This window comes from Ammodytes marinus (assembly GCF_949987685.1).
Source record: "Ammodytes marinus genome assembly, chromosome: 22".
Lineage (NCBI taxonomy): Eukaryota > Metazoa > Chordata > Actinopteri > Uranoscopiformes > Ammodytidae > Ammodytes > Ammodytes marinus.
In genome coordinates this window covers 2,012,038-2,039,537 of record NC_137226.1, presented here as the reverse complement: position 1 = coordinate 2,039,537, position 27,500 = coordinate 2,012,038, and the positions used below count along the sequence as shown (strand labels likewise).

Here is a 27,500-nt window from a genome sequence, read left to right as displayed (position 1 = left end):
GAGTAAAAAAAGAGACACTGAACATTTGGAGTGGTCTCTTCATTTTTTTCCAGAGCTGTAGTTATAGGGGCTTTAAGATAATGGATGCTAAAACATTTAAATTATCTTAAAATGCACAATTTCAAGGTTGATTAAACTAATGTGTTGTTCCTGTTCACAGTGGTCTACCAGTTGTGAAGATGAAGCTGGAGGTTGGTTGACGTGACTTTTACTTATTCATTTATGCAAGTGTGTGATATACGTTCAAAAACATTACAGTGACACACCTTGTCTTGTGGACTGGCGTGTCTATTGCACGCTTTGCCGTGATACTGGGTTGATGTGTGATATATGTTCAGTTACATCCAATGGCAGAAGTTCATACAGAAACAATGAATTCATCTGTTCAGCTGGTAACCATGTCAATACATGTCAAATTTAAAGGTGTAGTCAGTGATTCTAGAGAACGCTTGTTGTCAAAATCGCTCTCTGTGAATATCTCCCTCATGATCCGCTACCTGTCCGTACTGTGTGTGCGCTGGAAAAAAAATCTGTTTTTTAATACACAGCCTAGGCTCTGTAAACTGGTTTATAAGCAGAGGGTATGTAAACAAAAGGGGGCCCACCATAGCTAGCAACATACCTGTTTACAGAACCTAAAGGGCGTGTATAGCACTGGATTGTTTTCACTCCAAGTACACACACAGTACGGACAGGTAGCGGATCATGAGGAGATATTCACTGATTTTGACAAGAAGTGATTTTGACAACAAGCGTTCTCCAGAATCACTTACTGCATCTTTTAATACACTGAGGACTTTGCCAATTCTCTAGTGTAACAATAACCATTCATCTCCTTTCTATTTACTAGACTGTCCTGCTGGTTGGACCCCTAGGGACTGTCGCTGTTTCATCTTTAAAAACAGTCCCATGAACTGGACCGCAGCAGAGGTAAGTTTATATTGTGTCTACCAAGCATTTATGCTGATTGTCATCTTGTCCACTAGCACTTTTAGCACATGTTAATAGCCTCTACTGCTCATCCAACTCAAATACATACAAGAAACCCATACCTCACATCATTAAGCATACCATATGTGCCAAATATAAAGAGTGCTTAGTAGCTAAAAAAAAGTCTGTTAGCTCAATGCTAATTTATAATGGAAATGGCGCAGTGGGAAAGGGTGCCCCCCCCCCCCATCCCCCCTCCCCCCCGGGCCTTGGCCTTGCAGCAGACCCGGGTCAGTTCTCTGCAGGTCTTCCCCTCTCTGCCCCATTTCACCTCTGTCTCTACAAATATGTTTAATAAAGCAAAAATGCCAAAAAAATATCTTTAAAAAAAACTAAAAAAAATTGCATAACGATTGGGTTTCTCTGTCTCTCTCTCTTCAGTCCGCCTGTAAAGCTCTTGTTGGAAACCTGGCCTCAATCCACAGTCTAGAGGAGCACAACTTTGTGAGGAAGCTGATTCGCGATACGTATGGCAGAGATGCACGATCCTGGATTGGGTTAAATGATGACGCAACGGTGAGACATTTTTAGCATATTACTACAACCAATGATGATTAAAGGTGGAGTCAGAGATTCTTGAGAACGCTTGATTATCTTTTAGTCAAAATCGGTGAATATCTCCTCACGATCTTCTATCTGTGTGAACTGAAAAAGAAATCCAATGTTAATACATGATGGAAGCCACAGTGGGCCCCCTTTGTTTACATATGGTTTACATGCATGCCTAGGCCGTGAATTAATACCAGATCTTTTTTCATCGCACACAATAGTAAGTTCAGGTTGCAGATATTGAGGAGATATTCACTGAACAAGTGTTCTCCAGAATCACTGAGTCCAACTTTGAAGCCAATAATGTTTTTTTTAATTGGGAAAACCTCTGTTTCTCTTCCAGGAGGGACAGTGGGTCTGGACTGACGGCTCAGAGAATGACTACACAAACTGGGTAAACACTCAGCCTGACAACGCAGGACCAGGGGAAGACTGTGTCGAAAACAGCGGTAACACTTTATAATAACTATCCGTTGTAACTCGTTAATAGATCATTAGTAAACTCCTAATTAATGATTTATTAATGATTTGTTAAGTGTTTGTTAAGGATTTATAACAATGCCTTACAGACAGTTAATAGACCATTAATAAACCTTTAGTTAATTGGTTATGAATGACTTGTTAAATGACAGTTAACCGTTTGTTAAGGATTTATAACTGTGCTTTATAGATAGCCGATAGATAATTTTCAAGCTAGTAGTGGATTACTTACTAATGACTTATTAAGTATCAGTTAATAGTTTATATGTGTTATCGGGACGTTATTCTAAAGTTGCAACTATTCCTCATTTATTAATTGTTTGTAAATGAAGAATAGTTGCAACTTTAGAATAACGTCCCAATAACATATATAAACTATTAACTAACAGAGGTGTGGACTCGAGTCACATGACTTGGACTCGAGTCACATGACTTGGACTCGAGTCATGAATTTGGTGACTTGAGACTCGACTTGACAAAATGTAAAGAGACTTGCAACCTGACAGCTATACTGTCATCCACACTGAACAAAACACATCTTAACACACTATAAGAAATAACAACACTGTAACCTATAAATGTTGGGGCCTTTTCTACATGTAGCCTATGTGTGAGTGTCTGTTTTTGTTCGGGTATAAAAACTACGAGGTGGTCAAAATAACACAAATTAATAAATGTGTTTATTCTGTAAAGGAGTGGTTTAAAATGAAGAATATTATTGCAAAATATGAGTTAAATGTTAAAAATCACTGGTAAACATTTAGGAAGTGCAATGTCCGTACAATTTTTTTTTCCACAAATTCAATTGCACTTGTTTTAAAGGCACTACGAGTAAGATGGCACGTTGGCGTCCCCTTTGGACAAAAGCGGTAGTATTTTTACGACGCCCGCTGTCGCAAATGCTCGTGCCAGGCGCGTGAGCGTGGACTGAGAAGGGCGCAATATAGTGCATGTTCGTGTGTTGAAAGTGTGAGGACTCTTTTCGGCTCCGTGAGAGTGGTTTTGACACTGCATCAACTAATGCCAGTCAGTACACACACCTGCTTGCAATGAGTTGATTCAGCAGCGTCACCTAACTACTCTCTCTCTCACGGAGCTGTGTCCTCACAGAAAGCGAATGAATGAGAGACGGCAGTTAGTAGACTATGGATCACGATGAGGTAATGTGTTTGTGTTGTTGATGTAAATAATGACTATTTCAGATAATGGTTATCTGATGATGGTGAAGCAAAGCAAACTTTGTGTTAGTACCAACCGCTCATTCATTTAGCAGTCTAGTTTCGCTCTCGTGAAATTGTATACACGTTGCTTGGCAACGTCCTCCCGCCCGCCTATCACTCACTCTCCCTTTTCGCTTTTCTTCATTGCATTCTCTTTTTTTTCTTTGATGGTTCAGCCCCGTTATCAGTCATTTATGACGACAAATAACTGTCTCAAACAAGGCTCCCGCTCCCCTTCCCTCACCTGGAGGGATAGGCTTCTCAAATCGCGTTGCAGCGCCACACTGAAATCTGCAACCAATACGGATATGTGACCATAGAGCCTGCACGAGCGAACCGAAAATCGGACTGGGTGTGCGACCAGACCAAAAGCAGTAATAAAAACTATATAAAAACGTCTTTCTTTGCACTGATGGTCTCGTTTGCTGTTAAAGGTAATTTATGATTATCAGAGGAAACATGAGGTTGTTTAAAAGATATTTAAATGTTACTCGTATCCGCTTTAATAAATAGAGACAGATTTTAAAAGCGTACATGATGTGGGTAAATAAAGTATTACTTTTTGGTTAAAGGACTCGAAATGACTTGAAGCTCAAACTGCAGGACTTGGGACTTACTTGAGACTTGTCAGCATTGACTTGAGACTTGACTCGGGACTTGAGTGCAAAGACTTGAGACTTACTTGTGACTTGCTAAACAATGACTTGGTCCCACCTCTGTTAACTAATACTTAAAGGCCTACTTCACCGGTGGGAATATGAAGGTGTATTGAATTCTGAGATCCTATGTAGTATAAATGTGCAAAGAAAATTTAAATTGGTTCATCCTAGCCTGAGAAAAGGCAGAAAGAGTGTTTTTTAACCCTATATTTCTCTTTCTCGTGACATCACAGAAAGAGAAATATAGGGTTAAAAAAAACGTACTTTGTAAATATTACTGTGATGTCACAGTAAAAGACATCACAGTAATATTTACGAAGTAAGTTTGTTGGTTAAAGTTGCAACTATTCCTCATTTATTAATTGTTTGTAAATGAGGAATAGTTGCAACTTTAGAATAACGTCCCAATAACATATATAAACTATTAACTAATACTTAAAGGCCTACTTCACCAGTTGGAATATGAAGTTGTATTGAATTCTGAGATCCTATGTAGTATAAATGTGCAAAAAAAGTTTAAATTGGTTCATCCTAGCCTGAGAAAAGGCAGAAAGACTGTTTTTTTAACCCTATATTTCTCTTTCTCGTGACTAAATCATATCTCTGTATGTAATATAAACTGGTTAAAAAAAAACGTACTTTGTAAATATTACTGTGATGTCACAGTAAAATACATCACAGTAATATTTACAAAGTAAGTTTTTTTTAACCCTATATTTCTCTTTCTGTGATGTCACGAGAAAGAGAAATATAGGGTTAAAAAAACACCCTTTCTGCCTTTTCTCAGGCTAGAATGAACCAATTTAAAAAAAAACTGCACATTTATACTACATAGGATCTCAGAATTCAATACACCTTCATATTCCCACCGGTGAAGTAGGCCTTTAACTAATATATTAACTCACACTTTACAGATCAGTTGTTAATAGATTGTTAACCTTCTACTAATACCAGTGAAACTTTGTAAAACTGCACATGGGTGAAAAAAGTTCAAGGTACAGAAATTTGACATGATATTTAAAATATCAAATTTTTGTACCTCAACCTTGTTCCACCCATAGGCTGTTCTGTGTACTGTTTTCTACCAAGGAAACACCACAGATGAAATGTTGAACATTGTGTTTAATCTATAGAAACACACATACTGAGCCATCACATGGCATAACAGTAGTATACAAAAGTATACAACAACATACAAACCCATGAGGTTTGGGAACTTTTTGTGGTAAACACTGGATAAACAGAATTTCAGAGGGACATTTAATGTCCATACATCACGGCAATGTCATGGATTATCCGTCCTAATGGCCCTTTGTGATGCTATAAAGCACAGTTATAAATCCTTAACAAACGGTTAACTGTTATTTAACAAGTCATTTATAACCAATTAACTAAAAGTTTATTACTGGTCTATTAACTGTCTGTAAGGCATTGTTATAAATCCTTAACAAACTGCTAACAAACACTTAATAAATCATTAATTAAGAGTTTACTAATGATCTATTAACGAGTTACAACGGATAGTTATTATAAAGTGTTACCAAATCAACCGTCCCGGTACAAATATTATTCCTTGACTTTCTGAGGGTGTTTTACAAGACACTTGGATACCTGAAAAACTATGTGGTATGGTTGTGTGTTTTAACTTCTTAAATCTTAAATCTTCTTAATCTTAAACTTTGGAAACCGTTATGCCATTTTACTAACTGATACTTCTCCATCTACAGGAGACCAATGGAATGATTTGCCATGTTCCGGTTATCCTCGACCATTTGTCTGTGCCAGGACCAGGGATGCCTCCAACCACAATCACGCTCCTGTGACTTTAAGCACAGAACACCCTATGCAGAGCACAGAACAGAGCACAGAACACCCTACGCAGAGCAGCGTGGTCCCTGTCCATGCTGGGCAGGGAACCCAATTGTTTTTGCTAGAGTTTGTATTCTTATTAATCTTTTTATTTTAAACTGGTGCTGCAGCCCAAACCGTAAAGGGTGGGGACATGCCACTTGCATGACTAGATCCTGGTCCGTGCCTGGTACGCAAACAAATTTTTTTTAGACATTATACCCTAGATACTGTATATCCACAGATTCACTGAAGTCAGCTGCAGCTATTGACATATGCAACATTTTGCCCATTTGCGCGTATATATATTTTTTGCTACATCGCAAAACTCCTCCTACAGTTTTTGCTTGATTGGGACGCAACGAAAATAATTATGCTCTACAGATGCCCAACAAAAAAAGTTGTATAAATAATTTTGTTAAGACCATCGATGACGTAACGGTAGCACTTTACATATTTGTGTTTTAGCTACGCGTTACGTAAATGCTCATGAATCCAAAAGTATTCATCGTATTAAGACCCAGCTTTAGAGATATGTTTGTGCTATCCTTGGGAGCCTTCTCCAAAAGTTTCGACAAATGTATCCGTAAGGGGGGCGCCAAAACCACAAAAAGTTTATATCTCCTAATTGGCCGCATTACTTTTCTTAAAACTCACAGTCAATCATGGGGCATACCTGAGTCTATAAGATATGGCCAAATTGTTTTGGCGGGAAACAACTTTTTTTTTGCGAGTCTGGCTGCAGACCTCCACTGTCAGGCACCTCCACCAGCAGACCGGAAAGAGCTGCCGCAAGTGCCGTATTAAATGACAAAAAATAAATAAAAAATCGGGGAGTGAACTGAAATGTAATTTTGTTGTTCTGTAACGGTGCAATGACAAATAAAGTTGATTCTGAGGTATTTCGGGTATAATCATTTCCTTCATTTATTTTTATTAAACTGATTACTTGATGTTGTTACGTAATGTGTTTATATATGAATATGAACGTAATAAATGACGGTATAAAATCAGACTAAGTCTTACATTTATATTTGACAGAAGACTTGACACTCACACTATTAATACATAATGGGCTACTAATTAAGCCTAGTTTTGGACTAAATTGTACTTTTAATGGACAATCTCCATTCAAAATTCCATTTAGTCCAGGACTAAGATTAATCCATGTCTGTGAAACTGGCCCAATGCCTGTTAAATTTAAGATGGAGTTCATGGCTCTTCTGTTTCTGTAAATACACACACCTTATTCAGAATTCCCTCCACAGTGTTTTACTGCAATCAGCTCAATTTAATACACATAGGCCTACATCATTATTTGCCTCTCTACTTGGGTCATTTGGCATCTTCGTGGTATGATATGGCAACATTGGGCGAGTTGAATTGAACTTTTGGGAACATATTTCCCACAGCATTTAAAGGCGTACTGCATTATCTATCATTTTAATGCAGTATCTGATTGTATTAGGAAATTTAAGTAGTCAATAAGGCAAACCAATAAACACTAGGCCTACTTCAGGCCTATTTGATGTATAATATGAAATATCCCAATGATACGCTTCAACAAAAGAATATCTTTCAGGTGAATCCATCCATCAAACCATGAGGAATTCATGTTAAGTAGCTAGTTAAGTTGATTAAAGATACTAAAATGTATGTTTTCCATTAAAATATATTTTATTGAAGTACAACAGGGACTACAACATTTAAGATTTAAAAAAAAACCTATAACTAATTTATAACTGCTATTAAAATACCAAGCTTTGAGTGTCCTTTGATCAATATAATTGGAACCTGGATTTAGTAAAAACGATTTGTAGAGAATAACATGGGTTGTTATGCCTTTCTATTCAATACCTGTAGATGAACCGTAATCTGTAATTTTATGTAATGTACAGCTCAAGAAAAATTAAGAGACCACTCCAAATGTTCAGTGTCTCTCGTTTTACTATTTATTTATATTTTCAGATACGTTTTTTATTTTTATTATTTTATAAAAATATTTATTTAATTTAAAATACAGATAATACGCATTATATTTTTTATTTAATTTATTTGTTGAATTTTTTAAATATTATTGGGCAGGGAAAAAAGCCTAGGGTAAGAAAAAAAACTGTCAGCTGCCATCATAACCTCACTATTTGGCTGTCTTACAAAGAGTCTCTTTACAATGAGATTTTATAATGAAAGCAGATGGGACGGAATGTTGGGGCTAGAGTGGAGGGGCCAACTGTTAGAGTGTAGAATGTGTGAGAAAAAAAAGCACCACACACTTTTCAGATCGCTCTCACTCGCACAAATCTAACTCCACATTTATAATTGTGTTATCAAAATGTAGGTAATATTGTGCCGGTCGCATATATGTGGCTATTGAACCAAACATACCTACGAATTGAGAGCTGTGAGCTTCTAAGCGAAAGGATGTCCAACCAACTGACAACTACTGCCTCATACAGTCCCATGTTAACTGAGACTTAAATTTTTTTGAGAAATGCAGAAAGTACTACATTTTTATCTTGCTCTCAATTTCACAGTTTTTACATTACAGACTCGATTTTCACACTGCATCTTCCTCAACTTCTTCTGGTTCTAACGGTATATTAATTTTGTCTGTCAGACACGCGGTTTGGGAGTGAGAGAAAGCAGTTTAAGGTCAAATTTGTATTGCATTTGTATTTCCAAGTTCATATTAATTCAAAGATTGCAGTATTGCATGCATCATTCAACGTTACAATAGTTTAGTCAAATTTCTCCAAAAGGGGGCGCCAAAAACACAAAAAGTATATATCTCCTTATCGACTTGAGCCTATTTATCTGCAATTGTTTATAACTCCTAAACCAAACATCCCAAATTCAAAAACTTTACATCCCCGGATTCTGTGAAGTGAGCGGCCGGCGCCACGGTCGATGGCGCTCGGGACCCATGTTGCGTTTGAGGCTTGGCCCCCGTTCATAACTGCTTGCAGTTCCAGTTAATATACTTTCATATTAGCACTACACTTGCTCTAAATGATCACTATTGAATGCCATTGAAATCAAATTCCTCTGTTTTCAATAATATAACTTCCTTTTTCTGAAATGTAACTGAAACTCTGACTCATTAAAGGTGGAGTCAGCGATAATGGAGAACGCAGCCTCTTGTTGTCGAAATCCCTTTTCTTTCAAAATCAGTGAATATCTCCTTATGATACTCTGTCCGTACTGTGTGAACGCTGAAAAACCTGCCGTGTTAAACCAAATCCACATCTGTGCCTTGTACAGTATCGCTACACCAACCATGACAAAAACAAAGGTGCATAACACTCCCCCAGTGTCCTGTCCACAGATACACATCCTCCTCACCGAGAATAACAGAACATTTAAAACCTAAATATCACTAAGGAGGAAGTTTCACAAACCACAATATCAGTTTTAATCCACAAAAACAAGAACATGTCCCTAATACACACCTTCGCTCTGTAAAGAATACCAACTATTTAAATCATACTGTATGTTAATGTGAGAAAAGAGGAAGTTCAGAGAATTCAGACACAGACAAAGGCAAACAGGCTTGTTTTTCTAGGCCCGGTTGCTTGTTTCGCCTGTTAGATCTGGCAACCCTGTTGAGCACACATATACAGTATATATACAGGCTAGTGTCACTTCCCCAGACACACTACTGTTTGCCCATCGTCCTCTCTACAGCTAAGGTAAGAATAGATTAACTTATTATTAAATTATTCTGCAACTATTTTCCTATATCGATTAATAATTTAATTAATTTTAAAGATTATTTCCAAACGGTATAGCTACAAGAAACTGATGAGAATATTCCTAAAAAAGTCTCTTTTTTTCCTCTGATGATCATAAATGACATGTAAAAGCAAAACGAGACCATCAGTGCAAAGAATGCTATCTTTATACAGTTTTTCTTAATGCCTTTGTCATGGGTATACACTCACCCAGGAACAACAGCTGGCGTAGTAAGAACAAATAAATGGATTTTATGCATGACAACAATCATTTTTGGTGAAAAATGAAAATGTCATTGGTCTCAATAATTGTTTAATGTTGAAACCCAGTGTGCACTACATGTAGGTTAAGTACAAAGTATTCAAAAACAGCTTACATCTATGCTTTTGTAAAAGTTTGAACTCAAATTTTAACTATTAGCTCATGTTCAATGCGGACACTGTATGGTTAATTAATTTAGGGGAAATACTATTCAAACACAGCTTTCATCTGTGCTTTTGTAGAAGTCTAAATTCAAATTTTAACTATTTTGTTTTCTGTGTAATGCCATTCTCCAGATGACAGCAGGTTTCCACTCTGTGCTCTTCCTCTCTCTGACCAGCGGACTGTTGATTTCAGGAACTGTGAGTACAATGTTACTGAAGTATTAAAGCCTCTGTGAATATTGTCTAAAATAGTCACAGTCAATATATAATATCAACGTTTGGAGTCTCAATAAGCTTTGACAACAATCTGATTGAAAATAAATGTTCATAAATATTATAAAAATTACTTAAAACTATTTTTTTTACTGACCATTTGACAGGAATGTGTGGCCGTGGCTGTATAAAACTATCTCTATGGCAACAGTGATTGTTTGCTTAGAACGTTTGGGCAGAGAACTGCCGTGATTAGTTCAAAATACTTATTGGCTCATAAGAAAATACCATAGCCTCATCTAAACTGAGTTTCTGTAACTCATTTAAATTACAATATCTTTCATTTGGATTGATAAATATGCCTAACTCTTTTCAGATGCTTTGCTATCATGCAACTTTTACATAGTTTACATAGGAATTGGTGGATTTGGGTTTAGGGGCTTTAGGAAAATGGATGCTAAAAAATAAAAATAAATTGCTATTTCTGAGCTGATGTAATTAATTTATTGTTCTTGTTTACAGTGGTCCACCAGCAGTGAAGATGGTTGGTTGCTTTGACTCATTTATATATTCATGAATGAATGTGTGTTGTACATTTTATAACATCCAATAGCAGAAGTTCATACAGACACTATAACGTTATCTAGTCAGCTGGTAACCATACCAATACATGTCAAATTTAAAGGTGAAGTCAGTGATTCTGGAGAACGCTTCTTGTCAAAATAAGTGAATATCCCCTCCCGATCTGCTATCTGTCCGTACTGTGTGTGCGCTTGAAAAAAAATCTGGTTTTAATACACAGCCTAGGCTCTGTAAACTGACATGTAAACAAAGGAGGGCCCACCGTAGCTAGCAACATATCATATGGCCAGATAGCGGATCGTGTGGAGATATTAACTGAATTTGACAAAAAAAGTGATTTTAACAACAAGCGTTCTCCAGAATCACTGACTCCACCTTTAATAAGCTGACGACTTTCCAATAATCTGGTGTAAACATATCCATTTCCCCTTTTCTATTTACCTTGTCTGACACAGACTGTCCTGACGGTTGGACCTTTTGGGAATGTCGCTGTTTCATCTTTAAAAACAGTCCCAAGACCATGAGAGCTGCAGAGGTAAGTTTATATTGACCTTTGTGCATTTTTCCACTGGCACTTTTAGCACATGTAAATAGCCTTTACTGCTCAGCCATCTCAAATACATACACAAAACCCATATTCCAAACTATGAAGCATATTTAAAGACCTACTTCACCGGTGGAAATATGTATTGAACTCTGAGATCTTATGTAGTATACATGTGCAAACATTTTAGAAATCGGTTCATCCTAGCCTGAGAAAAGGCAGAAAGAGTGTTTTATGGTCTCACTGTCTAACCCTACATTTTCCCATGAGTGACATAACACATGTAGGGTTAGGATTAACAGGACAGCTGGGCCAAGGGAAGACTGAGGGAAGAAAAACCTCATTCATTATATCATAATAGTGATTTTATAATGATAAAACGCCGGTTCAGTGTGGGTAAAGTATTCCTTTAACGCACAATTCAGTGTCATCAAAGCCAGAACTTTTACAACCATGTGAGCCAAATATAAAGAGTGCTTATATTAGTCCACTAGCAAAAAATAAAATAAGAAGTCTGTTAGCTCCATGCTAATTTATAATGGAAAAAGCTATTTAGCATGTGGCTCACGGTAATGTTAAACTAAATTTAAAAACGTTGCATAATGATTCGGTGTTTCTCGGTCTCCCCCTCTTCAGTCTGACTGCAACCATCTTGGTGGAAACCTGGCCTCAATCCACAGTCGAGATGAGCACAACTTTGTAAGGGATCTGATTCGCGCTGATACGAGTGGCGTAAATACAAGATCATGGATTGGGTTAACTGATGAAGTAAAGGTGAGAAATGTTTAGTAAACTACTACAACCAATGATGATTAAAGGTGGAGTCAGAGATTCTTGAGAACGCTTGATTATCTTTTAGTCAAAATCGGTGAATATCTCCTCACGATCCGCTACCTGTCTGTACTGTGCGTGCGTGCAGTGAAAGAAAATCCAGTATTAATACACATCCTATGCTCTGTAAACGGGTATTATGCTAGCTAATTTGTTTACATATGGTTTACATGCGGGTTTACAGAGCCTAGGCTGTGGATTAATACCCGTTTTTATTAACACACACAGTACAGACAGGTAGCGGATCATGACTGATTTAGGCATTAGCGTTCTCCAGAATCACTGACTCCAACTTTGAAGCCAATAATGTTTTTTTTAATTGGGAAAACCTCTGTTTCTCTTCCAGGAGGGAGAGTGGGTCTGGACTGACGGCTCAGACGTTGACTACACAAACTGGCATCGTCCAAATCAGCCTGACAACTTCGGCTCAGGGGAAGACTGTGTTATGATCAACTATGACGGTATAAATATTCTTTCTTGACTTCCTGAGTAAGACGATTCTTAAACTTTGGAAACCTTTATGCCTTTTTACTGACTGATCACTCTCCATCTACAGGAGGCCCATGGAATGATTACCCATGTGACGCTGTTTTACCAGATGGGTTTTTACCTCTACCATTTGTCTGTGCCAAGGACGACTGGTGATGCGTCCCGCAATGATGACGTTTCTGTGTTCTTGATATTATGCTTTCTATATCAGCAAACTTTCTCTAAATGATCGCTATTGAATGTCTTTCAAATCAAATCCCTCCGTAATCAATAATATACAATAACTTCCTTTTTCTGAAACCTCACGTAACTGAAACTGTGGAGAACGCAGCTGCTTGTTCAAAATCCCTTTTTTTCAAATCTGTGAATATCTCCTAATGATACTGTGTGTACACTGGAGGAAGAAATATCCAGTGTTAATACAGAACCTAGGCTCTGTACCAGTTTTGTGGATTTGACAACAAGCGTCCTCCAGAATCGCTGACTTTCTTGTGATTTGTTCATCTCCTCTCGTGTAATAATACATATCTCAATCACTGCAAACTAAATTAAAAGAAAATGGATTCCACAAATAAAAATTATCTGAAAGCAAAATGTGTTCCATTCCATTGTTATGAAATGACAAACTTATCCAGTATATGTTCAACAAAACTTTCAAATCCCAGCCATTTCCATTCAGGTGTCCCCCAGGGTTCTTTCCTGGGGCCCCTTCTGTTTCATACATTTACAAACTTTCAGTTTGTGTTAATTCTTGCGCCCACTTTGGACAAAAGCGGTAATGTTTTTTTCCTATGTCAGCTGTAGTTCCTGGGTGAGCCTAACAATGACAAAGGCTGAGGCGAAGTGGATAGGGTGGTCGACACTCAACGACAGGGTTGGTGGTTTGATCCCGGTGCCCCCGCCATATTTATGATCATCAGAGGAAATATTTGACTGTTTCAGAAGTATGTGGATGACTCCCACTTCTACCTAGCCTGGTCCTACCAGAACATCTTACTTCATTTCATTTGTACAGAGGGTATCTCAATTGACAAACGTTACCTCACTTGAAGGCGGGTGTCTTGAAATTTAAAACTATTGGATCTGCCCAGTGCCACTCTGGATCTGCCAACCAATCGCATAACGTTTGGTCGTGATGTATGTCATGCGCCGGCTTCTGACTACAACTGAAACTGGCGCACAACCTCAACATCATTGTTCTCAGCCACTCCCTCTGTTCGCTGATTGGATAGCCAAAAATCTGGCTCAGAAAACCCGTGAATATACCACAGACCCAGACTGACTACTGAAGGGAAATTAAAATTGAGAGGAAGTAGGTAGGCGGGCGGTGCCAGGCTAACCTCTACCTATCCACCAAACGTTCCCCCCCCCCCTTTCCCTCTCTGATTCCCTACAGGAAGTCAGCCTACAGTTCATCCTAGTTCTGCAGCAACTTTCTCAAAGTAACCAGTGGTAAAAACCATTTGCAACAAACCCACCTTGACAGTTTTTCTGGGGGTCGCTCATGGTGTAGTGGTTAGATATAAAATACAAAAAAAAGCCATGTAACACAAAATGTAACACACAGTGTAACAGTCGGTTTTATACATGTAGCGCCACTAGGTGGTGCCTCCCTTTGTTTGTTGTGGAATCTAATGTTGACCATGAAGAAGAAGAGTATGTGCTTCTCCGCTAAGCTAAAGTAACTATGCAGCCTAGGAAAGTCTCCGTGTTATATTCTCTATTTTGTAATGAGTTGGTGTAACAGGGAATCTCGGACTATGTTCCTGAACGCATGTCTGCTTAATAGATATAGTGCCGTAGAGACCTGGCTTGATATGGTCAATGTGTAATAAAAGTACCGTGAGGAGAATCCCACAAGTTGCCTACCGAGTCTTCATGCTAACCGGAGCTATTGCTATCAGACCACAACCATAACCTGCACCATTCACCATTACAACAGTACTGGGGAACTCTGTTGATAGATCCAGCCCTGCCGTGTTAACCCAAATCCAAATCTGTGCTCTGTACAGTAGGCTACACCAACCATGACAAAAACAAAAGTGCAGGGGGCGCCTTTAGCTCAGTTGGTAAGGCGTCCCCTTCCCGGGCCGGGCCCAGCAGCAGACCCGGGTTCGATTCCCACCCGCGGTCGTTCTCTGCATGTCACTCCCCTCTCTGCCCCATTTCACCTCTGTCTCTCTGCACTATCAATAAAGCATAAAAATGCCCAAAAAATATCTTAAAAAAAAAAAAAAAAAAAGTGCATAACTTTCTCACATTCAGTTTAAAACCTATGTAAATATAACTAAAGAAAGAGGAAGTTTTTCCAACCACAATATCAGTTTTTAACTCAACAAAAACAAGAACATGTCTCTACCGTCAAAACCATAATACACACCTTTGCTCTGTAAATAATACCAACTATTTAAATCATAACCTACTTTATGTTAACGTGAGAAACGAGGAAGTTTTGTAAAACCACAAGTTCAGTTAATTCAGACACAAAGGCAAACGGACTTGTTTTATAGGCCCGGTTGCTTGTTTCTCCTGTTAGATCTGGCAACCCTGTTGAGCACACATATACAGTATATACAGGCTAGTGTTACTTCCCCAGACACAACTGTTTGCCCATCGTCCTCTCTGCATCAGACATCAGAACTACAGCGAAGGTAACAATAGTTTAACTGTGTGTCAGCAGAGCAACAGAGACAATTCTAATGTGTTGTGGTAAAGGGACGGGGGTGTGAGAATTTATTCGTACAAATTACGGGTAATTTTAAATTAGTTTAGAACTTTATTTTTGAAAAAGTGACAGCACTAATCAACAGAAAATGTATATGCAACTTTTCTCATAAATGGAGTTATTGTCCTCATCAAATCATGACAATAATTTGTTTCTATAGGATTTTGACTGATAGTGTGTAAAAAAAATTCACAACTGGTACTAACAGTATATAAAATACATTGAGTTATACATGAAAATAATACAAAAATGTCAATGGTCTCAATAATTAGCCTTGCCTGTGCTTTTATACAAGTTTGAACTTAAATTTAAACTATTTAAAAAAAATGTTTTCTGTGTAATGCCATTCTCCAGATGACAGCAGGTTTCCACTCTGTGCTCTTCCTCTCTCTGACCAGCGGACTGTTGATTTCAGGAACTGTGAGTACAATGTTTCTGGAGCATTAACACCTCTTTACTATCATGGAACTAACTCCCAAAATTACGTAGTTGGAAGGAATTGATTGATTTATGATATTAAAGCCTCTGTAAACATCGTCTAAAATAGGAAGAATCAATATATAATATCAACGTTGGGAGTCTCAATAAGCCTTGACAAAAATCTGATCAAAAATAAATGTTAAAAAATATTTAAAATAAAACATTTTTTACTAGACTAGTCTGGGCGTGGTTGTTTCAAAACACTATCCATGGCAACAGTCATTGTTTTTATAGAACGTTTGGTCAGAGAACTGCAGTGATTGGTTCAAAAAAACGTATCGTGTCATAAGAACCAGAGCATATTGTATATGAATTTCTGTGAAGTTTATCAAACTTAAATGACAATATCTTTAATGTGGATTGATAAATATGCCTAACTCTTTTCAGATGCTTTACTACCATGCAACTAACTCCCCAAATTATATAGTTGGAAGGATTTGGTGGGTTTGGGTTTAAAGCTACAGGAGCTTTAAGATAATGCTAAGATGATGCTAAAAAATTGCAATTTCCGAGCTGATGAAATTAATGTATTGTTCCTGTTAACAGTGGTCCACCAGCAGTGAAGATGAAGCTTCAGGTTGGTTAATATATAACTTATTTATACGTGTGTGATATATGTTCATTAATACACTTGGGTTAATATACAGCCTAGGCTCTGTGAACTAGTATGTAAACAAAGGGGGCCAACCTTAGCTAGCAACATACCTGTTTACCGAGCCTTGGCTATGCATGAACACTGGGATTTTTTTTCAGCACACACAGTACAGACAGGTAGCGGATCTAAGGTGATATTCACTGACTTTAACAAAAAAAAAAGTGTTTTTGACAACTAGCCAGATTCACTGTAACAATATCCATTTCCCCTTTTCTATTTACCTTGTCTGACACAGACTGCCCTACTGGTTGGACCTTTAGGGAATGTCGCTGTTTCATCTTTAAAAACGATGGCAAAATCATGGCCGAAGCAGAGGTAAGTTTATATTGATCTTTGGGCATTTTTTCCACTGGCAATTTTAGCACATGTAAATAGCCTTTACTGCTCAGCCATCTCAAATACATACAAGAAATCCATATCTCAAATTATAAAGCATATCTAACGTACAATTCAGTGTCTTAAAAGACAGAACTTTTTCAACCATGTGAGCAAAATGTAACAAGTGCATAGACCGCTAGCAAAAAAAAAAAAGAAAAAAAAAGAAATCTGCTATAATAATAATTCTCATTTATAATGGAAAACGCCATTGATGTGCTAACTAAAATTAGCATTTAGCTCACGGTAATGTTAAACTATACTTTAAAAACGTTGCATAATGATTCAGTGTTTCTGTCTCTCTCTCTTCAGTCCGCCTGCAAAGCTCTTGATGGAAACCTGGCTTCAATCCACAGTCTAGAGGAACACAACTTTGTGAGGGGGCTGATTCGCCAAGGGAGTGGCAGAAATCCACATACCTGGATTGGGTTAACTGATGAAGTAAAGGTGAGACATTTTTAGTAAACTACTACAACCAATGATGAGGTTGAGTCAGCGATTTTGGAGAACGCTTGATTGTACTATCCATGCACAGTACGTTCAGGTAGTGGATCATGAGGAGATATTCACTGATTTTGACAACAAGGGATTTAGGCAACAATCCTTCTCCAGAATCACTGACTCCAACTTTGAAGCCAATAATGTATTTAAAAAAAAAGGCAGACAGATAACAGGTTTCCCCAATTAAACCTAGTCTTTTGTTTCTCTTCCAGGAGGGAGAGTGGCTCTGGACTGACGGCTCAGAGAATGACTACACAAACTGGAGGGGTCCAAATCAGCCTGACAACTTCGGCTACCAAACAGGACCAGGGGAAGACTGTGTTATGATGAACTCTTATGGTACAAACATTATTCCTTGTCCATTATTCCTTGTATTTTGAGTTTACAAGACACTTGGATACCGATAAACGGGCATGTTGCTAGTTATGACGGGCCCCCTTTATATAAATATTTTTAGTTTACTGTACATACTAGTTTACAGGAGCTAGACTGTGTATTAACCCTGTTTTGTTTTTCCTCGTACACAATGCGGAAATGTAGTGGATCATGAGGAGATATTCACAGATTTAGACAACATTTTTGACAACGAGCGTTCTCTAGAATTGTTGACTCCGTCAGATGGATGAATCTTAAACTTTGGAAACCTTTATGCCATTTTACTAATTTATTTTCTCCATCTACAGGAGGCTTATGAAATGATTTACCATGTACCGGTATGTCTCTACCATTTGTCTGTGCCAAGGACGACTGGTGATGCGTCCCGCCATGATGACGTTTCTGTGTTCTTGATATTATACTTTCTATATCAGCAAACTTGCTCTAATTGATCGCTATTGACTGTCTTTCAAATCAAATCCCTCTGTTATCACTAATATCACTTGATTTTTCTGAAACCTCACTAAACTAAGGAGAAGCTGGGCAAAGCTTGTTGTCAAAATCACTTTTTGTCAAAATCAGTAAATATCTCCTCAAGATCCGCCACCAGTCCATACTGTGAGTGTGCAATGAGATATTCACTGATTTTGACAACAAGCGTTCTCCAGAATCACTGACTCCACTTTTAATGGAGAGGAACTTTCTTGTGATTTGTTCATTTCCTCTCGTATATTTATTCAAATCTCAATCACTGCTAAAAAATGGATTCCACAAATAAAAATAATCTGAAAGCAAAACGTGTTTCATTACATTGTTATGAAATAAAATACTTTTCCAGGTTATGTTCAAGGAAACTTTCAAAATCCCAGCCATTTCCAGTCAGGTCTCCCCCAGGGTTCTATCCTGGTGCCCCTTCTGTTTCATACATTTAAAGGTGCTCCGAGGTACTTTCAGTGTGTGTTAATTCTAGCGCCCCCTTTGGACAAAAGCGGTAGTGTTTTTACTACGCCAGTTGTTGTTCCTGGGTGAGCGTACCCATGACAAAGGCATTAAAAAAAACTATACACAAATAGCATTCTTTGCACTGATGGTCTCGTTTGGTGTTACATTTCATTCACACACGCACACACACACACACACACACACACACACACACACACACACACACACACACACACACACACACACAGACACACACACACACACACACACACACACACACACACACACACACACACACACACACACACACACACACACACACACACACACACACACACACACACACGTTTCCCATCAGGACAGATTAGTGACAGTATCATTGACGCGATTTGGACTTTGACTCGTTGGTGCAACTGGTTTACAACTTTATAGCCACACAGTAAAACTCTGTTACTGCAAATAATCTGAATGAAATAATGTAAGAGGTTAGAGGAAGGAGAGGAGAAACATATATCAGTCTTACCGGGGACGTTAACCAAGGATCTAGAATGTAGAAATCTGAGCTCATATTTTATTTTGTAATTTTTTTTGTCGGGACACACATGCTGGAATCTTTTGGAATAATTTGAGTGAGTGAGTGAATTTGTTATTATTTATTTGTGATGTAATTATTTTTCAATGCATTCATTTCTTAGTAGACATTATTTTGGCACTTATTTTTAGTATTAATCTTACAACTCATGCCTGTGTGTGTGTGTGTGTGTGTGTGTGTGTGTGTGTGTGTGTGTGTCTGTTAAATAACTTTATGCAGGTGATAAACTTAAACCAACAATTTAATCAACGATCTACATCAGTCCTCAAGATAGATTTAAAACATCTTATAAATTGGGGGCTTTAAAATATTTTATGCAGAGTTCCTAAGTGATACTTTTAATTCCAAATTCCAACTAGTGTATTTAACCTGGACTTCTGCCCTTGGCCTAGGGTCATACAAGGGGTATTTGAGCATGATGTTGGTAATATACAAAGGCAAAATAAGCAATAGGTAGTCAGTGACATCAAATTCAAATGTAGGGTAAGTTAGTATACATTTTGTTTTCTTAATTTGAAAGGGCACCATGATTGGACACCTCCACTCTTAAATATAGCCCTACGGTCACATCAGAAGGGGAATTTTAGTGGCTCAAGATTTTAAAGTTGAAAGTTATATAACATTTTTTTATTAAAGAGGCCTTCACGTCCGAATTTGGATAAGAAAACATTATTTAGACATCTGTAGTTTGAAGTCAGAAGTGAAAATGTCATGTACTTGCTGTGTTCAAATGATAATAGAATAGTATCTGTTCACTGTAGATAATGTGGTGACAGTTCAGACTTTCAAACACGTAGTAAAATGGTTAACAGATAAGAAAAATTCTTCGGACTCATTTATGCTGTCAATAACCAAACAAACCTGTCTCGATACTATAGTAAAGCCAAGGCAAGTCACTACATTCTCAATTTCTGCAATATGTGGCAGTCATACAGAGGAATCAAAATTATACAATAAGAAGAAAAGGATAAAAATAATTTAAGTAATATATACAGTAATACATTTTTTAAATAATGTAAGGCAAACCAAAGGGAAAAGAGCCTAAAGTAATCAGAAATTTGCAATATAAAGAACATTATTTACAATATGTTCCAAATACATTTAACCTAAGTAATTGAAAATGTACAATATAATGGCATTGTAAAGAGAATGCATACTTTAAATGCATTAACACCATAGATCTAAATGTCCCCTTTGGGATCCTGAAGTTTCAAGTTGATTTTCAAAACTTATTTTTTGCTATTTTTATAGCATTTTCCCAAAAAGGTGGAAGCGAAAGTTCCTGCAAGGAATAAAAAAATAATGTAAACGTTAGATTCAAACCAGCAACCTGGTGATACACCACGCCCCATACAGCTCACAGCACACAGGTAAATACTGCTGAAATATCATGAGAAATGTACAGTTTAGTTTTACTCTGACAGATATAAAATATAGAACTGAATTTGGTGGCTAAAAGTAATTTAAGAAATAATTATTTGTATATATTCCAGTTAAATTTCTTCTTATGCTTCAATAGCATTTAGACAGTATACATTTATCAAACCCTAATCAGTGCCACAGCTGAATTTTGCACCTTTAACCGCGGGCTCAAAAGTCCACGATTCTGATTGGTTTATTACACTGCTGGGAAATCACATTCAGAGTGTGCAAAACAAAAATGATCGTATGATACTTTATATAATCATGACATGGCAATTTTATGATTTTTATGACCCAAACCTCACTGAATTGTTATGTTAGTCATCAGTGTAATTGCATTTGGTAATTTATTTCCATATTTATAGGAAGTGTCTATAAAATCCATATACAAGGTTCAACCCAAAGTTCCTGTTATACAATCGTATTATCTAAACATGTGTTGCTAAAATAGGATTTGAATTTAGTCTATTAAATTCAGTTTTTTTACGATATGAAGATTTAAAGTGGTATAGACAGGAGGTAAGAGCAAGGAAATGTTTCTGTTGTGCTAAATTGGTGATAACGATATAGTAATAAAAAATATACAATATGTGTATAAACCATGTAGAGTTAAAGGTGGAGTCAGTGATTCTGGAGAACGCTTATTGTCAAAATCACTTTTTTGTCCAAATCAGTGAATATCTCCTCATGATCCGCTACCTGTCTGTACTGTGTGAGCTGAAAAAAAAGTCCAGTGTTAATACACAGCCTAGGCTCTGTATACGGTGGGCCTCCTTTGTTTACCATTTGTTTACATACCAGTTTACCAAGCCTAGGCTGTGTATTTACACTGGATTGTTTTCTAGAACCCACACAAACACACACACACCACGGATCATGAGGAGATATTCACTCATTTGGACAAAAAGTGATTTGGAAAACAAGCGTTCTCCAGAATCACTGACTACACCTTTAACTGTGTAACAAAATCCATTGAGAGAATTACATCATGCGTTAATATTTCCACATCCGATCTCATCAGGATGCAGAGATGAAGGTCGAGGAGCTACTTGTGCAGATATTGGACGATTTGGAAGATGATGATTTTAAATATTTCAAGTTCCAACTGAGGCTGACTGTGAAACAAAATGGAGTCGCCTATATCCGAAAGTACCTGCTGAAACAGGCAGACAGGCTGGACACAGTGAATCTGATTGTGAAGGCTTTCAACAAACAGGCCCTGGAAGTGACCAAGGATGTTCTGGGCAAGATTGGCCAAAATGATCTGGTGCTGCGTTTGGAAAACAGTATTTTAGAAGAAAATGGTAAGAAAGAAAGTGTTTTAATTTGAAGGAGACTTAATTTCCTGATGATTACAGTTGCACAGAACGGACAAATTTTAAAGGCCTTATGGGTTTTTATATATAGTGGGCGTCCTGGGGAAATGCACCTGTTGGAAGACCAAGAAGAAGAAAAAGTACTATTGAATAAATAACTAAATACATCTTCACTTCATCACTTGATATTGTGGAAAGACTGGAAAGGCCGTGGTGGATGATGCCAATCTTTAGTGACTAGCTTCTTGTCCTCGAAGGCCACCATAGCTTTTGTATATTCTCTGAACGGGAGGGGTAACAGCTCATCGCAACATAAAAATGTTCAAAAGATGTATGTCGCCAAAATACACAAACACACTTAAAGATCATAGAGACCTTTAGATCTGAGAGGACAATGGGAAAATTAACTGCTACCAAACATGGTATATCAACATATTCAGTCATCCTGTCCGTACTGTTAAAATGCTGAAAAAAGTGTTAATACTCAGCCTAGGCTCTGTAAACGGACTTGTTACTAGCCATGGTGGGCCCCCCTTTTCTACTGAATTGCTGATGCACCTTAACATTGTAAATTCTGTCTTTTTTTAATATGAAAGAAGTTTTATCTTTGACATACATATCTTTTCCTGACAACAGATGACACAGGAGCTTCGGGCAGCAGTCAACCTCAAGGTACAAGAATAAATACATTAAAACTTTCGGTCAAAGTGTGAGGCTGCAGTTCTGTTTTTCTTTCGTTAGCGGTTAGTCACAAGTGGTTTGCTATCCCCATGAACCCAATAGAAATGTATTGAAAAGGCTTCATTTCCCATTAAAGGTGGAGTCAGTGATTTTGGAAAAAAAAGCACACACATAGTATCCTCAGGTAGCGGATTATGAGGAGATATTCACTGATTTTGACAAAAAGTGATTTTGTCAACAAGCGTTCTCCAGAATCACTGACTCCACCTTTAAAAGGCCTACCTACACTCATACAACTGGAAACTGATTTTTTCACCTTACTATAGATAGTCTACCATATTTTTTTTCATCCCAACAGATTCTGAGATTCCGGATGCCGAGCCTCTACAACAGATCCTAGTGTTTCAACAGAAACTCCAAAACTTCCTGCAGAGCAAGTATGTGAGCGCTCCAGAGGGCATGACTGAAAAGATGAATGAGCCGCTGCTTGTTGACATCTTCACAGAGCTTTACATCACAGCCGGTGGGGAGGTACACATCAACGAACAGCATGAGATCATCCAGATAGGGATGCCGAAAGCAAAGGTAGCAGGCGAAGAGAAACCAATTGAACCCAGTAACATATTCCAAAGCCCCACTGGGAAACACAAGCCCATACGAATGGTGATGACGACGGGAGTTGCGGGAATCGGCAAAACATTCCTCGTGCGGAAGTTCGTGTTGGACTGGGCCGAGGGAAGCAAAAATCAAGACGTGCATCTCATCTTCCCCATGACATTTCGCGAATTAAATTTACACAAGGGGGAAAGGTTTACTTTGGCAGGGCTGGTTCACACGTGTATCTACGAAGCGAAAGCAATCCCAGAGGAAGACCTACAAGACATCTTCGCGAAACTACAGGCATCGGGAAACCGTGATTTCGACAAGAGTGAATTTAAACTGCTCTTCGTGTTGGATGGATTGGATGAAAGCCGGCTTCAGTTGGACGTGTCTCGCAGTGAAAAGCAGACGACTGACTTTGATGTCAAACAGTCGACCTCCGTGGATGTGCTTCTGTCAGCTCTCATCAAGGGGAAACTGCTTCCCTCTGCCCGCGTCTGGGTAACAACACGGCCCGCAGCAGCCAATCAGATCCACAGAGACTACATCGACGGCATGTCAGTGGTCAGAGGGTTCACCGATCCACAGAAGGTGGAATACTTCAGCAAGAGATTCACGGATGAAACGCAAGCCGACAGAATCATCTCCCACATCAAGACATCGCGAAGCCTTTTCATCATGTGCCACATCCCGGTCTTCTGCTGGGTCACGGCTACGGTTCTGACGGATGTTCTGAACGCCGCAAGACAGGTGCTAGAGCTGCCCAAAACCCTGACGGAGATGTACACCGAATATCTCATGTATCAGATCGCATTGACGGAAGAGAGGTGTGGCTTAAAGAAGAGCATTCGCTACATCCAGACGTTAGCAAAACTGGCTTTTCACCAGCTGGAGAAAGGCCAACAGATCTTCTACGAGGAAGACCTTAAAGAGAGCGGCATAAGCTTCCGTAAGGCCCAAGAGTACGCACATTGTGGCATTTTCACGGAGGTCTTCAAAGAGGTGCACAAGTGGCAGAAGGACAACGACAAAGGCCAGATGTTCAGCTTTGTCCATCTGAGCTTCCAGGAGTATCTGGCTGCTCTTCACGTGGAAATGTGCCTCGTTAACGACAACAAGAACGTACTGTCCAACCCAGAGATATCAAGAGAATGTCTGTTGAATCTTTGCAAGAGGAAAACCATGCAAGAAGTCCACCAGATCGCCATCGACAGAGCCTTACAGAGTCCAAACGGACACCTGGACTTGTTCCTGCGCTTCCTCATGGGCCTTTCCCTGAAGACCAACCAGGATAAACTCAAGGGCTTGTTGAAAACGAAAAAATGGTTTCGCAACCAGGACAACCAGCAAACCATCAAGGACATCAAGGAACGAATCAGAGAGAATGAATCTCCGGAGAGGTGCATCAATCTGTTCTACTGTCTGAACGAGTTGAGGGATGAGAGCCTTGAAGAGGAGATACAGAAGTACCTCCAATCCGGGCGGCTTTCCACAGACAGGCTCAGTCCTGCTCAGTGGCAAACGCTGGTCTTCATCCTACTGTCATCGCAAGAAGCCCTGGAAGTGTTTGACCTGAAGAAATACTCTGCGACTGAGGAGGGCCTTCTGAAGCTGCTGCCAGTGGTCAAGGCCTCCAGCAAGTCACTGTATGTGTGTGAGCACAGAAACTCGTTTTGCTATTTATAAGTTTATGTTTGAGTAAAATGAAGATTTTGGTTTTATTCTACGAATTTCGAAAAAAGAATTGTGATTTAGAGCATTTCCATTAAGTAATGTAGAGATGAAGATTTAAGAAGAAAACAGACTGGTCCCTTAAATGTTTTCAGAGCTGTAGATATACCTGATTGCTAATTTTAGATTTTTCTCTGATAATTATTTTTCAGGCTGAATGGTTGTAATCTGTCAGTGATCAGCTGTGAGGCTCTGGCTTCAGTTCTCAGCTCTGAATCTTCTAATCTGAGGGAGTTGGACCTGAGTGACAATGACCTTCACGATTCAGGAGTGAAACTTCTCTGTGCCGGACTAAAGAGTCCCAACTGTGCCCTGCAAACGCTCAGGTAACACTGCTTTACACCAACATCAATTAAGATAAGTTAAGTTACTTTATTAGTCAATAGTCACATTTTCTCATATCCCCTCTTACCACAAGTTCCCACACTCCAGAGGGGGTCAGAGCGCAGAGTCAGCCATAGTACAGCGCCCCTGGAGCAGTTAGGGGCTAAGTGTTTTGCTCAAGGACACAATGGTAGAAATGGTGGGCACAGTAGACGTAATACCAGCCACTACTAGTTAAACAACTAACCCCCTTCCTGTCCAGTGCCGGGGATCAAACCAGAGACCTCATGGTTACTGGTTGGCCACCTTTCCTCTAGGCCATCCTACCACCCTATCCAGTTTAGGAATAGCATTGTTTACAGTTTCAAATGAATTCCGGGTACCAGTTTTAGTCACACAATATGTATTCTATAGTACTTTTTCTCTGTCTTCCAACAGGTGCATTTCCCCAGGACATCCACTTTAAAAATACATATGGCCATTAAGTTTGTCCATTCTGTGCAACTGTAGAATCATGGCTGCTCTGAAAAATGCCAATATATTCTACACACTGCTCCTTTAAGGGACAAGTTGAAAGACAAGATAACTACAAACAAAAAATGCCATCTAAATGTTTGTTGCACCTCACAAAAGACTGGTGTGTGTTTGCCCAGTCTCTTATTGTAGCATAGCCTATGTCGTATTGTTCACAGTTTCAAATTAATTCCTGGTACCAGTTTTAGTCAAACAATACAGTGGCGCTTTTCCACTACAGGGTTCTGGCTCTGCTCTACTCTGGTGACATTTTTGGCTTTTCCACTATGAAAAACAAGAAGTCCTCAAAATTCTTAAAATTGCAAGATATGAAGTTGTTCCACACATGTCATTTTCTGTGCCTCCCAAAACCGACATCATTTGATTATATATATGTGTGTGTGTGTGTGTGTGTGCGCGCGCGCGCGTGCGTGCGTCTGTCTGTCTGTCTGTCTGTCTGTCTGTCTGTCTGTCTTGTGTGTGATAGACTGTCTGGCTGTATGATCACAAAGGAAGGCTGTGCTTCTCTGGCCACAGCTCTGAAGTCCAACCCCTCCCATCTGAGAGAGCTGGACCTGAGCTACAACCACCCAGGAGAATCAGGGGTCACACTACTGACTGCTGGACTCAAAGATCCTCAATGGAGACTGGACACCCTCAAGTATGAATAAAAAATGCAAATAAAGTAAATTGACTCCACTTATATAGCGCTTTTCCCTGGTTTTTCACAGACTCAAAGCGCTTTACATTGTTTTGTACACATTCACCCAATCACACACACATTCAAACACCGATAGCAGCAGCAGCTACCACGCAGGGTGCAAGCTAACTATCAGGAGACATTTAGGGTTCAGTGTCTCTTTGCCCAGGGACACTTGGACATGTGGCGGGGAGACGGGGGATCGAACCACCAACCCTGTAACCCAGTGGATGACCGCCCTACACACTTCACCACAGCCGCTCGAGGGTTGAGGGTTGAGTATTGTTATAAAGATGTTGAAAATGACATATAACAGTTATTTCTGACTGTGTTCCTTCCTCTAGCCTTGACTACGCCGGAGAGCAAAGAATGAAAGCTGGTCTGAAGAAATGTAAGTAAATCTGAGAACCCTGACATTCATTTCTATGAACAAGCAGTAGAATCAACAACTGAAACATTTCTTGGGCTCTTCTTGGGGATTTTTCTGAGCTCCTGCACCAGTGTCAGGAGGGGGCGGGGGGAGGGAGGGGATGCACCAGTTTGTTAACGCTGCCATACTGAGAAATACAGAGAGTTTTGTGGAGCTGATAATAGGCTTAATCAAATTTGTATCAACTTGTTTGGCGATGGCTTGAATGTAACGGACATTAATTTTCTATGAAAAAGTTACGCACTATTCTTATACTTTTTTTGCCTTGATCTTTCCGTCAGATGTCTGCGAGCTCTCACTGGACCCAAACACAGCGCACAGGAACCTCAAACTGTCCGACGACTTCACGAAAGCGACGGTCCAAAAAGCCGGAAAAAAAAATCACCCACAGCCGAATCACCCAGACAGATTCGACTGCTGGCTCCAGGTGCTGTGTACAACTGGACTGACCGGCCTTTGCTACTGGGAGGTTGAGTGCCAAGGGAGGGTCTACATCGCCGTCACGTACCCAGGAATCAGGCGCAAAGGAGAGGGTGCTGACGGCTGCATTGGGGGGAACGACCACTCATGGATGCT

At 39.1% G+C, this 27,500-nt stretch overlaps 2 protein-coding genes across 2 annotated transcripts in view; both read left to right on the top strand.

Annotated features, from left to right (window-relative positions):
• Positions 1 to 15,177: 15,177 nt before the first annotated feature.
• On the top strand, positions 15,178 to 18,280 carry LOC307268206 (galactose-specific lectin nattectin-like). The gene is made up of 7 exons (XM_080050754.1): positions 15,178 to 15,213; positions 15,642 to 15,707; positions 16,314 to 16,344; positions 16,658 to 16,737; positions 17,110 to 17,244; positions 17,511 to 17,637; positions 17,982 to 18,280. Exons 2-7 carry the CDS (start codon positions 15,642 to 15,644, stop codon positions 17,990 to 17,992), a joined length of 450 nt encoding a protein of 149 aa, XP_079906880.1. The 5' UTR covers positions 15,178 to 15,213; the 3' UTR covers positions 17,993 to 18,280.
• A 3,379-nt stretch (positions 18,281 to 21,659) lies between these two features.
• Positions 21,660 to 27,500, top strand: part of LOC307268736 (NACHT, LRR and PYD domains-containing protein 3-like) — a gene marked incomplete at both ends in the record, with an annotated part of 6,902 nt that continues 1,061 nt past the window's right edge. The window contains 7 exons of the mRNA XM_080051472.1: positions 21,660 to 21,933; positions 22,582 to 22,617; positions 22,985 to 24,872; positions 25,110 to 25,283; positions 26,282 to 26,455; positions 26,839 to 26,885; positions 27,206 to 27,500. The exon at positions 27,206 to 27,500 is cut by the window's right edge and continues 11 nt beyond it. Coding sequence (XP_079907598.1) covers positions 21,660 to 21,933; positions 22,582 to 22,617; positions 22,985 to 24,872; positions 25,110 to 25,283; positions 26,282 to 26,455; positions 26,839 to 26,885; positions 27,206 to 27,500 — 2,888 coding nt within the window. The remainder of the gene's footprint in view (positions 21,934 to 22,581; positions 22,618 to 22,984; positions 24,873 to 25,109; positions 25,284 to 26,281; positions 26,456 to 26,838; positions 26,886 to 27,205) is intronic.

What these genes read in the sequence shown, in the direction of transcription:
- LOC307268206 (XM_080050754.1), top strand. Translation starts at nt 15,642, where the DNA reads ATGACAGCAGGTTTCCACTCTGTGCTCTTCCTCTCTCTGACCAGCGGA. An exon ending in GACTGTTGATTTCAGGAACT is followed by an intron (nt 15,708 to 16,313) that starts GTGAGTACAATG and finishes TCCTGTTAACAG; the next exon opens with TGGTCCACCAGCAGTGAAGA. An exon ending in AAATCATGGCCGAAGCAGAG is followed by an intron (nt 16,738 to 17,109) that starts GTAAGTTTATAT and finishes CTCTCTCTTCAG; the next exon opens with TCCGCCTGCAAAGCTCTTGA.